The following is a 13,826-nucleotide window of genomic DNA, read 5'->3' as shown; positions in this document are numbered from 1 at the left end:
AATGGCAAATAAAATTCACATTATTTTGTAACTTTCTTTTTATGGTCAGGCAATTTTGCCAACTGAAATGGGAACTGTGTTCCCTCAGGGATTTGCAGCCTCAGGGGGTCCCTCCGACTGCCCTTGCCGATGGCAGTTTTTGACAGTTGGGTGAGAAGGAGAAGCTGCTGGGTCACAGGTCTGCGCTGTGACTCCAAGCCTACCCAGGACTCTTGGCCTGGCCACTATGTGTCTGTGAAAAGTAGACACAGCAATGTCATTTGAAGTATGAAAATGAAGGAACATGTAAATGTGAACATGTAAGTGTCCAGCAGCAACACGTTGTTATACAACTCACTTGCAATCCAAGACGTATGTGTAACAATTAGAAGCCTTACCCGTATTTGAATATTAATTATTATGGAGATACATAAAGGAAGGACATTTTCATGCATTTTATCAGTTTATGCAGTTACCTTTCAAGAGGCACATAAACGAAGGTAAAAGTTTGCCTAATCTTACAAGTGATCTGTGCAGCACTGTTATTTGAAATTATGTATTGTCATACGCATTAATATTTTCATTCCCAGCCGGTACCGTTACCTGTACTTGTCCGAACCCTCATTATTGCATCAAATCCCGTCTTTTTTTCGATGTCCTTCCTGAGGTCACTTAAGAACTGTGGGCTGTCAGCATCGAGCTAGAAACACAGAGCAAAAGCGGCGTTGCAGTTGGCCACTGGATGGCAGAAGCACAGCAGAAACCCAGCCTGCTCCCGCCCCGTGACCCCACCAGCAAATCTGTACTGTTCACACCGAACATCTCTCGTTTCCTTTCAAAAAGATTTTTTAAAAATGTTGATTGTTGTTTTGTTAACAATCCAATTATCCCCAGCGACATCCATCCTTGCCCTTAACCTTGCTGTCTAGCTAGGGTTTATGGCATAGCCTTAGGGACCAGAGTAGCCTTGCTGACTCCACAAAAAATGCTTTTGCAGGTCAGCTCCTGACATGAGAAAGTCCCCTGCTCCCCAGAGAGACACTCGTGAAATTTTAAACAAGTGTTACAGCTTTTCTGGGGGTCTTCATAAACATTTTTTTCTGTATATACCAGATCAATGGACTTCCCCAACTCTGATGCCAGCAAGTTTCAGTAAGCAAATTTAATGTTGAAACAGACCAGCTTATTGCTGTTTCAAGGTAAGTATTTGAGCCTGATCTGTAATCTCAAAGTTTGAATTTTATCCCCTGGATTTTGTAAGTAAGTTTTCTAGCATCACTCTACTTTTATGTTAAATGTCAAAGCACACACTGAAACAAAAGAAAAACAACAAATCCCCAGGTGTTACTATCTGAAAGGCAGGAAACCTGTACCTGGAAATTGTTGTACTTGTACAATGTTCCTCCAGTGTACATTGTGACGAGACCCATGGAGGCTACGTCCACATACTGATTCGGGAAGAGGAACAAGTTCACGCAACAGCCATTAGCCACACAGTCCCTGGCTAAGGCCTCGTAAGAATTCACCTGGGGCTGGAAGAGTGTCTGCAGAGAATTACAAAATACAAGCATCGTAATGTTAGATACCATTGGTAGCCAACCGCAACCCAAACGCCCACTTGAAGAACAGAAGTTTGCAGTGGAATTTTTAAGCGAGGGCATGGATTTGATTAAAACCATGTTGCCCCTGCCCGTAACACCCGCATGCAGCGAACCAACTCGGTACGTTCTCAGAGAACTAAGTCGCTGAACAGGCAGCAGCAAAGGCTCTGGGTGGGCGGAATCACTTGCTGCTGGGTGGTTTCCTTCACTGATTGATAGGAATGGCTGCTCTACTGTAGCTGGGCTGTGGGGTTCCTGCAGGGCCAGGATCAATACATCACTGGGGCACAGTCAGAATGGGACTATTATATAATTAAACAACACATCTTTGTAAAAGAAAATAAATGAAAAAAGATAGGGGCCCTATTAGAGAAATTCAGTGTAATCGCAGTCTCTGGTTAACTCGATAGTAGAAAATACCTTTTCTTTATCTGTATTGAGTAGTTTTTTGTCATCTCTGTTTCTCAGCTTTCCTGGTGCCTCTGCAGTTGGCAATGAAGAATGGAAGATAAACAATTTTCCAGCACATTCTGCAGCCTGTCTCAAAGACACCATATTGACATATTTATTACTGCAAACATAAACAAGCCCAATTTTCATACATTGTGGTATCTCAGAAAGTAAACTTTCTGCAAGTTCCTCAGAGATAATTCATTTAGAGACTCAAAACCTGATGGAAGTAAATCCCAAAACGAACTGGGAAATTTATGGCAGTAAATAACTTAGTCTAGCACCCAGAGATGTTTGCTGACACATTGTTACAGTAATTTCTACATAGGAATCTAAAATCTTGATGAACAAACCTAGAAGTACCTCTCCCAGAGACTTTCCAATTGGATACAAGCATTATGCAACCAGTATCGAAAGTACAAATACTGAATTGGATAAAATAAAAAGGAAGCATAATTTAACAGAAAAATTATTTCTTCAGTTCAGGCACACTAGCCTTCACTATATTTTTATAGATGAGCCAAGTGTAACCTACACTAAAATGCAGGAGTATCAAAACTTGTGATGAGCATTTCCTCCTGTCACTAAGACATGAAGTAACTGCCAGTTTTAATCCAGTTTTCTGTTCTTATTTAAAGAACGTGGTATTTACTGAGACAGCAAACTACTGACAGAAACCCCTGAATTCCAAAGGAAAAAGTAACAACAGTAGCAGTACCACAGGCATCTCTGTACTATTAACAAGCTATTCCACCAAAATTTAGAAAATCCAGTTTATCTGTTGAGCCAGCTAATAGGAACAAACAGAACAAAACAGAGTATTGCAGTTGGAAGGGGATCTATAACAATCATCTGCTCCAGCTGCCTGACCACTTCAGGGGTGACCAAAAGTTGCAAACAAAGTGAAATGACAACTGATCAGCAATTTCGATCTTGTTGGGTGTTGAAGAAGCTGGGTGAAGGCAAAGGGAAAGAAGGAAGGAGGAAAGCGGGATTTGTCCTTCTCTTGCTCCAGATGTAACCACACGTCCAGGTTAAAACCACGCTACCCAGGACTACAGACACAAATCAGCTTTGGTGCTCTTTCTCCTCCAGATCTTAAGATGCTCACAAGATAAAGACAATCCACATTGCAAAATAAGCTATTGCATCCTTCTGGGAAAATGAGAAATCTCTTTGCGTGGCAGAAATGCAACTCAAGATAGTATCTTACTCCTAACAGAGCTGAAATTTCACCCCTAATATTTCAAGTATAGTTATATTTAATCACAAATGTCAATTTCTTCAATTCCTTTTAAGAAACATTCTGCTGAAGACTGAAAGACTTACACTAAATACCTATCTCTCATGATACATATCAGGAATTACTGACATTGATTGCTTTTGACAAATTTTCTAAAATGTATATATATATTATTTCTAAAAGTGTATTAAAATTAATATCAAATAGGAACACAATTCATTCTGTTCTTTTCAGACAATTTTTTCTTGAGCGCAGGTATATGTGCATTAACAATTCAACGTGAAAATCCTTACAAATTATAACTTCAAAATACTGAGCTAAATAAAAGCGTAAATAACAGCTGATTTCTTTTATAGCCAATATCAAGGGAAATTTACAGTTATGGTCCTTAATTTTGTTTTGTAGAAGTCAAGTATCAGGGAAGAGCATTCTGATGGAAGTGGTAACCAAATGCATGTTTTGCACATACACTTCTTGCAGTATGAATAAATAACAAGAAAACAGGTTTTAATTAAATATTTAAGAAACAGATTTGAGAAATATTGTGTATTTTCTGCCCCTACAACTCTTGTGGTGAACCGTGGTGGCATTCTTTTAATTGGCAGGGCTCCATCAGTATGTCAGCACTTTAGGGGATATCCCAGAAAGCAACTGGGGATGCATCTTGACCTGTGGAATCATTTTCAGCTGTATTCAAGCTGTGAGAACTTGTCAGTTAAGTGGAAACTCTCCAACCCCCTACCAGAGTCGGTCAGAAATATCTCGTTCTGCACAAGAAGTCCGCAGAAGCGGAACAGGCAGGGCAAAATCCTGTCTCACACTGACTCTTTTCCTGCCCTTCACACATGCAAGGCCCAGATATCTGTGCAAACATCCAGAGTATCTATTAGTTCTCTTGCAGTAACAAACCACTTTATTTCTCTCAAATACTGAATGTGAAGCCAATTGCTGCTCCTCACCTTCTAAACATCCATTCTACGTTGAAAAGGCTCTAGGGACTGGTTTCCCTCAATAAGCAAAATCTGGGAACAGATGTTATGCTTGTCAGTTTTGGCTAAAGCAGTTCAAATGTACTGGCAGAATAACAGAATATAGTGCTGGAAACAATCAGTGACTTTTTTTTTCCCCTAATTTTCCACTGTGATTTGTAGGAGGACTTGGGACTGGTTTTTAGCGTACGGAATTTCTGCAGCTTATCAAGTCTTATTCTGATTAAAGAGCTGCTTCTTTTACAGATAGGAACATTCTAACCTTCAGTGCCTCCATGCCAGCCTGGATCACAGGAGCGAAGATGGTCTCACTCTCATTGGTGTCTGCAAACATCTCTGGAATCTGGTCCAACAAGCTACAAGAGACAAAAGGATCAGTGTCTCAACTGGTTAGAGTATTTGGGATAATCCCCAAACATACCTTGCAACATACTGAGGCTTCACACAGGATTATGTTTTCCATGCAAATTGACATTTTAAAAAAATATGAACATTGAGTGCTCAGTTTCTTAGGATTCCAGCCAGAATAAAACAAGATACAAATTTTTAATTCTATGAGATGCATTATTTCAAAGCTGGTAACATAAAGGAACATGCCAAAAATAAAAAAATAGCTAAAAAGTAATGAGTTCTAGTGTGCTGTAAGGACCCAAGAGGCCTTAGATCATATCCAGGTGTGCATCATATACATCACAAGAGAAAAACCATGCAACATGGCACACAGCCACAATCCCCTCCTCCCACTTCTGAAGCAGCACAGCTGAAGATGCATGGCTTACACCTGGCCTAAATTTGCTTTCACATTCAGCACTGGGGGGTTGTTGATACCACATTTTCATTGCCTCAGAGGTGGAAATACATGACTTGAAGCATCTGTCGGCTTCTCAAGTACTTTAATAAATAAATGTACCCCCCAAAAAACAGTAACACAATTGACTAAAAGGCATAATGTATATCATAAGCTTTCAGATCTTATTCTCATATGGAATAATTATACTTTACTTGATAACAACAGATCGCGATTCCTGAAAGTTAACAAGGAAACCATCCAGCAAAGGAACAAAAACTTCTCCAACATCTGAGACCACCATCATCTGAGGCTGCGCTAAGCTGCTTTTTACATTAAAGAAGTGGAGGACCTTGTTGTAAGTGACAAAACCAACTCGAATTGCTGAGGATTCTTCTTGCTCTTCTCTGTAAGAAAAACAAAACCAACTGGTTATAATTCTGAAATTCTGACCTTGCAATAAAAGCTTGCTTTGAAATGCAAGGCTGCTTTAAGATGGTTATCTGTACTGGCAGCCATAAAGCAAACAACCACCAAGCAGACGTACTGGCCTCAATCTTTGCCTTAGGTCAAGTTGAAACACCCTAATAAAATCAACTGCTGTATTATTTACTTCTTTCAAAAAATATGTATTTATGTCAACTGTGCATCCCATCCAAGCAGGCAGAAGTCCCTAAGATAAAGAATAAACCATGTTGTCCTCAAAACACGGAAAAGAGAGAACAGGACAATTAGTTATCAGAAAACCAGCTTTATTTAGAATATATCCAGTGCCACTAACAATTGATGCCTTACAAGAATACTAACTTGAATAATGTCTGGTGACTTTGGAGGGTCAATCTCCTGCTTCAGCAGGTCTACTTTTAAGCTGCAGGAGCTGTTAGATCCCCCCTAGCTGCATATCACACAGAAAACACGCTATAGAAATTAACTCATTACTTCTGGCGAGTTCCCAGGCCACACAAAGGTAGCAAACTGCTGCTGTGAGCTACACCTGCGGGAATGCTGCAGGCAGCAGGCTCAGCCTCTGTTTTTGTGGAGGTAACACCTCTACGCAGTAGCCCACTCCGCCTTTATTAACAATACTAGTTAGACCCTTACCGGGTTTGCAGTCCTAAGTTTAGTGAGCTTTTCCCTACAAGGCAGTGCTACAAAAAAGTGGTCTTCATTACAAATAAAATAGCACCTTCTTGTAGCAGGGTGTTCTTCCCATAAATGGCAAACCAAGCCCTTAGTGCAAAATATGCCAGATAGGAAGCCTGGGGTACTTGCAATTACTACAGATCAGCCCGTATGTTCTATACAGCCACATTACAAACATCTAAGCAGCCTACTTAACTTACAGCGAGATGTCACAAAACCAGCAAATACCAAGTCTGGCTTTTCACATTTTACATGTTTGAAAAAGTTTCATATTTGAAGTACAAAATTTGGAAATCCTCATTAAAGACCCAGCTATACCACTGAATTAATTTACAATCTGAGAGGAAATTATTTCATTTCCCTGTGCCTCAGTCTCCATTTGTAAGAGGGGAACAGCAAGAATTATTGTTTAATCTCACCAGGATGTAGAGCTATGTACCACAAAGTTATTTGAGACTGCAGCAATAGGAACCACAGAAACAGCCAAGCTCACTTTTTTTTCTGTAGTTGATAAAAGAAGTCACTTACGGAAGGTTATGAGTGTAAAAAATTTAGCACAAAGAAACATGCCCATTGACAAACATAATGTACACAGACTCATACAGATGTTACTATCACACCAAAAGAATTTCATACCAGAGCCCTGCCATAGTATTTCCAATTACTAGGCACTTAGGGCAAAAAAAGTACAATTCATCCTTCACTCCGACCTCTGAAGAAACAACAGAGTGTTAACAGCCACCCTTGAGCCTCCAGCATAGAAAAGCAGCCATGGTTTGAAAAAATTCATCCTTCTAAGAATGTAAAGCCTTGGCCGCAAGAAAATCCACGGCAAGGCCTCTATCCTGTTCCACTTCAACCAACATACTGCATTTCATGACTTCACAGATGCTTGCAGAATCAAAAGGCAAACTGAAGAGGAGAAATGGCAAATACATTTCTACTGCAATTCTTGTTTATTTTTTCTTACAGCAAATAAAAAAAACCCCACAACTGTCAGCCTTCTTCCTGGCTATCAAATCTGTTTGTCTTCAGAGAATTTTTTTTTTCATGAGCAGTTTAACAAGCTTCCTCTAAAACCTTCAGCTTGGGAGCATAATAATTTTTCTCATCTACATGCTTTACCTCTCATGTCAGTCTAGAATGTTAATCTACCATTCATGTTTTATGGGAACACAGCTGGATGAAAAAGAGGTGACTTTGATCTAAAACAAATCAGAATTCTATATTGAACACGCTCCATAAAGAAACATTTTAAATAATTCCTCTAAGATACACTAATTCAAATGGAAGCATCATTCCTCAATGTAGATTTCTAATCATTCCCAGCACTTGGACAGAAAATAGTTTTTTGGTAACATGATTAACGGGAAGCACTCAGGAGCTTGATGAAGACAAGGTATCATTAACTTTCTGTACATACACCACTTTCCTACTTCAAAGAGAAGTACCTACATTATCCCAGTAGTCCCCAAGGTTGCTACACAGCAGGTATTTGGGACAATTTTTTCAGATACTGCTTTTACCTGTGGCAGTCTGTACTACCACACTTCATTCCATTTCTGCTATCATAATTTTAAAGCAGGAGTCCTCAAACTTTTTAACCAGGGGGCCGGTGCGCGGATGAAGTGGCAGGCAGCCATCTGCGGCTGCTTGGTGTCCCCCCCCCCCCAACCCCCAACCCCCAGCGAGGGGTGTGTGTGTGTGTGGGGGGGTGTGTCTGTAAATACCGGGGGCCAGACTGAGGACCCTGGGGGGCCGTATCCGGCCCACAGGCCATAGTTTGAGGACCCCTGTTTTAAAGAGTAGCTGTAAATGCAGCAGCCCATTGCCTATATATCTCACACGCTCCGTTCTTTAAGTCTCAGAATGAGATGTCTGGATCATATGTACAGAAATGCATTCAAGTGGTTTTGGCTTATGGTTTTTAATTATGCATCTAAAAATCGTATTTGCACAACTAGACAACTAGTTTGATTTTCTGAGTTCATAAGCACAATCTCTGTAAACATATTTCTCTGTATTTCTCTAAATACGGAGTCAGGGGTTTCTGGTTCGGAACAAATAAGTTTGGAAGTCTGCTCTATAATTTCAAGCAAGCAAATACTGTGTTTTCTGCTGTGTTGCAAGTCTACAAAAACACAAAGATCTTAACAGCAGGTCTTGAACCACCTATCTTAATCCCTGCTTTGCTACCTCTAACTTCTCACTTCACAGCCACTTTCACAGGCTCACCCAGCACAGGCCTTCACACCAATGGCCCTTCTGGGACACAGACTGCTTTGCTAGCACAAGTCCTTCCTCTTAAAGACATGAGCAGAGGGTGAATTCCCCACACAGGGCTTTCCCCTCATGTGCTAATAGCAGAATATTTTTGCAGGTGTCATTGCCAGCAACAGAAAATAAACACACAGTGACCTTTGTGTCTCAGCACCAAAATAAAAGTTTTACCACAAATTTCGCTGGAATGCCTTATGTGTTTTTCTGAAATTAATATTGTTTAAAGACAACAGACAAGTCACAAGAAACTGAAGGGTGTGTTCTTTATTTGTTTTCATTGCTTTTTTTCCTTGGCCCTGCAAACAAATTAGTTAGCAGCAGATCTCTGCAGAGTACTGGTGAGAAGAATTTGATACACTTGCTTTCATTTCTCCTCACCTTTCCCTATCCAACCTTGGTGTTTCTAAACTGCCAACTGCTTTTTGTTACTACCATCATGGCTATCTTCAGAGTCATGACCAATCCCTGATGGAAAGGTCCAAGACAGCTTCAGGATAGTATCACACACTAGTGACTCCAGTGTAATCTTCAGTGACAGAGTACTTGAGAGATGGCCTTACATGGGCATCTGACACACTAACGCCCTACCCTGGACTGGAATTTCTTTCATGCACAGAGATCCCAGAAGGACACAGGATAAAAGATTTCTAACATATACCAGATAATCTCAAGGATCTCGTCTCCCACTCCTCCTCACTTTGCCCTCTCCGTTTCTTAAGTCTGTTCTCCCTCTGCAAGTATTGTTATTTGGAACGCACTTTCTTCCTCTACGTTCTTCAACACTGTTATATGCCTTCACTGAGAAACGGCTACTTAAGTTTCTCAGTCCTTCACTGCTCATTTAATTACATGTCCCTGCATTATTTAAGCTGTAATGAAAACTACACTAATATACGACACTAAAAACTACACTCAACTACACTAAAATAATATACTGTCATTAATATTGATCAGTAGTAATACTATCACTGTGTGTTTAATGCTTACAAAGCAAGTGTTTGTTCCTACAAGAATTGTTCTCTCAGATACATACCAGGAAAGAAAAGTCTCAGCACAGCAAGAAGCTTTAAAAGTTTTCCTAATTAATAATAAGAGCTAAAGATACAAACCATCAACACTATGGCTTTAGAGACTTGCCATTCTTGAGTATTCTGCTTTTGGTATTTCTCAACTTAATGAGAAAAGCAGCATTGCAGTAAACAGAACTACAGCAAATAAAGTCAAAACCATAGCCTGGGACTTAGCTGCTAATACCACTAGAGTTCACTACAAGAAAGGAGAAGAATGCAGGCTACTAGACAGACTCTATTCATACAGTAAGCACAGACATCAAAGCTCAAGAACTGCCAGCTGTGTTAAATTAACATTTGGTCACTATCACCCCAAAAGTGCCTGTACTGTAAATTTTGAATTTTCCTTAGCTTGTTTTTACCTCTCAACACGCAAAGCTGCATGAAAACGGCAGTGTAGCAAGTTAAGCAAAGCACACTTGTTTCTTTACCTTGGAAGTTTATCTAGCAGAGTCTTCAGTTCATCACATATGAGTTTAACGAGGCCGCTGTTTATGTTTCTGTATGATACGTCAATCATGAAGATGTAAGCCGGTGGCTTTGGTGGCTTGTTGTTCTACAGAAAAAATGACCATTCATAGGGAAAATTAGATAAGTGTTCACTGCTAAACAGTGAAAAGTGTTATGCTGAAAAAAATATACAGCTAGTACCATAAGGCAATCTTATAAATTATTAAATCAATATAGTGTTCAGTTGTTTGAAAAAATGCTATGGATCATAAACAGTAACTACTGCAGAAAGCTGACATGTATTGGGTGAAATCCACCCCTGGAATAAAACATTACTACTGGAAAATAGCATCCTAATGGAATAAAACATGTAAAGGGTAACAGTTTATTAGATAAGATGAAACACAAACATTTTCTGCTGCAATTCAAGTGTTTAAACAAATTTGCCTTTTGGCTTTTTTCTGTACCCATGTGGTTTTGCATCTCCTATATCAATATGCAATACTGTTTTGTTAATGTGAATGCTTAAATTTGGCTTTTGTTAGCATATTCCTCTTAACAACTGTTGAAGCCATTTCAAAGCAATCTGGAAACAGAAAATACAACTTAGATATGTAACCAGAATTACAGTATCTCAAGTTCTCAGCAGTACTAAGCAATGATCATTTGCATCCCATTTGTCTGTCTTGCTGTCTCATGTTCCAATGTATTCTGGACAGCTGAACTGTATGTTCAGGAATAAGCTCACTTTTTGTAAGGTAATCAAAGCATGATAGTGGAACATTCAATGTATGGAACTGCTGCATACACAGACCTACCTGATGGATTCCTTTGGGAACTGCTCTTATTCATAATGTAAGTGGCATACAAATAGTGACATACATTACTGACACAGGTTTTCTTAAGTAAGAAAAAGTAAGACAAAGGGTTTTTTTGTTTCCAAGTAAAGCAAAGTAATGCTTAGAGATGCACTCAGGAAGAAGACCATATAAAGTGAACACAGTAACAGTTATCATCATACTCCCTAAGATCAGTTTTCCTAATTCCCATTAGGAGGAGTAGTGGTCATTACTTGGTGTCAAATTCAGGACAGCTTTTCCATTATACTGTTTCACTACCTTCATACACAGAGTTCGGACCACTTATCCAAATTACTCGTGTTAAACTAAACCTTAGAAAACCTAACCCTTGAATGATGACCTATCCATAGTCCCTGGCACACTTTAAACTAAATCTAACATTAAACCTCTGATCTCACTTCATCCAAATCATGTACATCAGGGCTCCTGTGAACTAAAACCAGGCGGTATTTTTAAAAGCTGTTCTTTTTACAGTACTTGGATTCAAGTTTCAAAAACTATCACACTACTTCTAAACTCTCGTACCGCATCACTGTTTATGAAGAATCCTTCCATATTTTCTGACAAATATATGACAGAACAGAGGACTTGTGCTCTTACCACATCTGCTTAGCAGAAGCGCAATAATGCAAACCAGCTGTTATTTGTTAACATTTTTTGTAGCTGTTCATCCTTGTCATTTGATAAGCACAAAAGGAAATGACTTTTCAGCTCTGGTCTTAAACTGGATTTATAAAATAATTAAACCTTTGCAACTTGGAGCAAAATGAAAAATTATTTATAAAAATAGTATTAACTTCTGTAAAATTTAATGACTTAGCATTTCCAGCATGAGTGTTAATTTTGTAAGAGATTCCTTCTTTTGTAACATTCTAGTAAGCCTATGGATGGCTCTTTGTAACAAGACAGACCGACCATATTGGATGACTTATCAAGGGAACTCCCTGATTTAAGCTATATGGCAAAAGCCACTGCCCTGAAATGAAATGCACTGTGATGACGACTGCATCACACAGGATTACACTCTGGAACAGAGAAAAAGAACTGTGAAAATGGCGCAGAGCCATTCAGTACACATGAGTTTCCAGAAGTTTAGCTGCCAGAAATCAGCAAAGCTTAACTGAATTTGGTGGAGCTACACTGGATGTACACTGAGGATCCCGCGCCCTACTTCTGTAATGCCTCACTACAACTCTCTCCTGTTCTGGGGTTTAACCCAGATTCCAAAAAAAATCTATACAGGTCATCTCAGGAATTTCACTGGATTTTGGAGCAGTACCCTAGTGAGAAAGCAGAATTAAACCTGTTCATTCTCTTCATACCAGCAATAATGTGATGGTCTGAGGAAGTTACTGGTATCTACTTCAGGACTCTGTAGGATCCAGTTGCCTTCCCTGACCTTATCATGACCTCAGTTCCACTGACAGGAAGATAATTCTGCCTGATTTCAGCAAGAAAGAAATATATGTCCATACTGTGGACAGATGAAGTCACACTCATAATTTTGTAAAATGAGCTAAAGTTTGAAAAGTTTAATTAATTTATGCTTTCAGAAGTATCAAATACAGTTCTCTAATAAAATCTACTACAAATATTTGAAGTGACTTGAGCACGCTTTGGACTGAGTTCTTCAGCAAGTCAATACTCGGAGAGAGAACCCCCTGCATTTTAACTTACTTACTGGTCAGAATACTAAAACCACTCTTGCCAGGAAAAGATTACAAGGTCAAATTCCCTTGCGAAGGTTTTCAATATTGGGAAGGCAATTTAGGCATGGTTCTGCCTTCAAAATTAATGGAAGATGTGCACCTAAAATGCAACACCGCATCAAAATTTCAACTATATCCTCTAAACAGTGCAACATGCTAGCTAGGACCAAATGACTGTCTCAATGACTGGTGATCCATGACTTTGCTGCACTATTTGTTATTCTTACTTGCTAGTCTCACAGTCTGCAGCATGAAAGAACAAAACATAATACTCTCTGCATAAATAAACACTAAATTCTCTACATCTATCTTCATTTGCTAGAATGTTCCTGGACTATTATATTTCCCTTACAAGTGCATTTACTCTACTGTAGTTACTTAAAGGATCTTGTTTGTTTTGACATAAAATTGTAAATAAGTTTGCATACTGGAAATACTCACTCGGCAGTAATCCAAAGTAGCAACATATTCATAAGATCCCAGAGATAGCTCAGGCCTTTCGTAGTGGTCTACCCGTCGGCCAATGTGGTCCAGATGTTGAAAGAAGAACGGAGGGACTAAAAACCAACACAAGAGCAGGGAAAAAATCACTTATGTTTTGGGGAGGAGGGAAATAACCCAACAGCTTCTTTCAACATACACAATGTACTAACATAGGCTTCTCTGTTACTGATCAAGAGAAGAGTTTAAACACCCAAGCTGCAATGTTGGGTTTTTTTCCCCCCACACCCCGGCTTAAAAAAACCAACCAAACAAAACCTCACAACATTCCAGTAATGCCAGTTTCTTCTGTATTTGGAGGATAGGGCATATTCCCCTATCAATGCACATATTCTCCCACCTCTACCCTGTCAGGCTTGAGTAGGTAAAACCAACCCAGGCCATTTCCACAGGCAGGAGCCTGTTACCCTCAGGATACACACTTAACAGTGACTATTCTGTTAGCAGATACAGTCTATGCACAGCTTAATTCACATCACCGGAGCCAGAGCTCTGCAGAGGGACAGCAGATTTAGGACTTTTCCTAAATACTGTACTGCTTTACCCAGTGCAGAACTCCAAAGCAGTAAGAAATCAAGTGGGTTTGCCAACAACAATTTATACAGCTAGTCTCATGGTTCAAGTCAAGCTGGGGAAGAGTAACCTCTGGATTTTAGCTCCTCTTTCCTCAATCAATATATATTTAGAAAGCTTATTTTCCACACTTTTGCCTGTAAAGAGTGTATGTGTGCATGAGCAGGGGAAAATATCTACCTAGTTTCTTG

At 39.5% G+C, this 13,826-nt stretch overlaps 1 protein-coding gene across 4 annotated transcripts in view; it reads right to left on the bottom strand.

Annotated features, from left to right (window-relative positions):
* SEC24D (SEC24 homolog D, COPII coat complex component) overlaps nt 1-13,826 on the bottom strand; it is a 58,207-nt gene that overhangs the window by 7,521 nt on the left and 36,860 nt on the right. For all 4 annotated transcript variants that reach the window (XM_027797552.2, XM_055701034.1, XM_055701035.1 and 1 more), the window contains exons 10-16: nt 13,003-13,118; nt 9,974-10,098; nt 5,265-5,456; nt 4,525-4,618; nt 2,001-2,117; nt 1,353-1,523; nt 583-679 (exon numbers count right to left, since the gene is read on the bottom strand). In XM_027797552.2, coding sequence (XP_027653353.2) covers nt 583-679; nt 1,353-1,523; nt 2,001-2,117; nt 4,525-4,618; nt 5,265-5,456; nt 9,974-10,098; nt 13,003-13,118 — 912 coding nt within the window. The remainder of the gene's footprint in view (nt 1-582; nt 680-1,352; nt 1,524-2,000; nt 2,118-4,524; nt 4,619-5,264; nt 5,457-9,973; nt 10,099-13,002; nt 13,119-13,826) is intronic.

This window comes from Falco cherrug, chromosome 1 (assembly GCF_023634085.1).
Source record: "Falco cherrug isolate bFalChe1 chromosome 1, bFalChe1.pri, whole genome shotgun sequence".
NCBI lineage: Eukaryota > Metazoa > Chordata > Aves > Falconiformes > Falconidae > Falco > Falco cherrug.
This window is presented reverse-complemented; position numbering and strand designations above follow the sequence as displayed.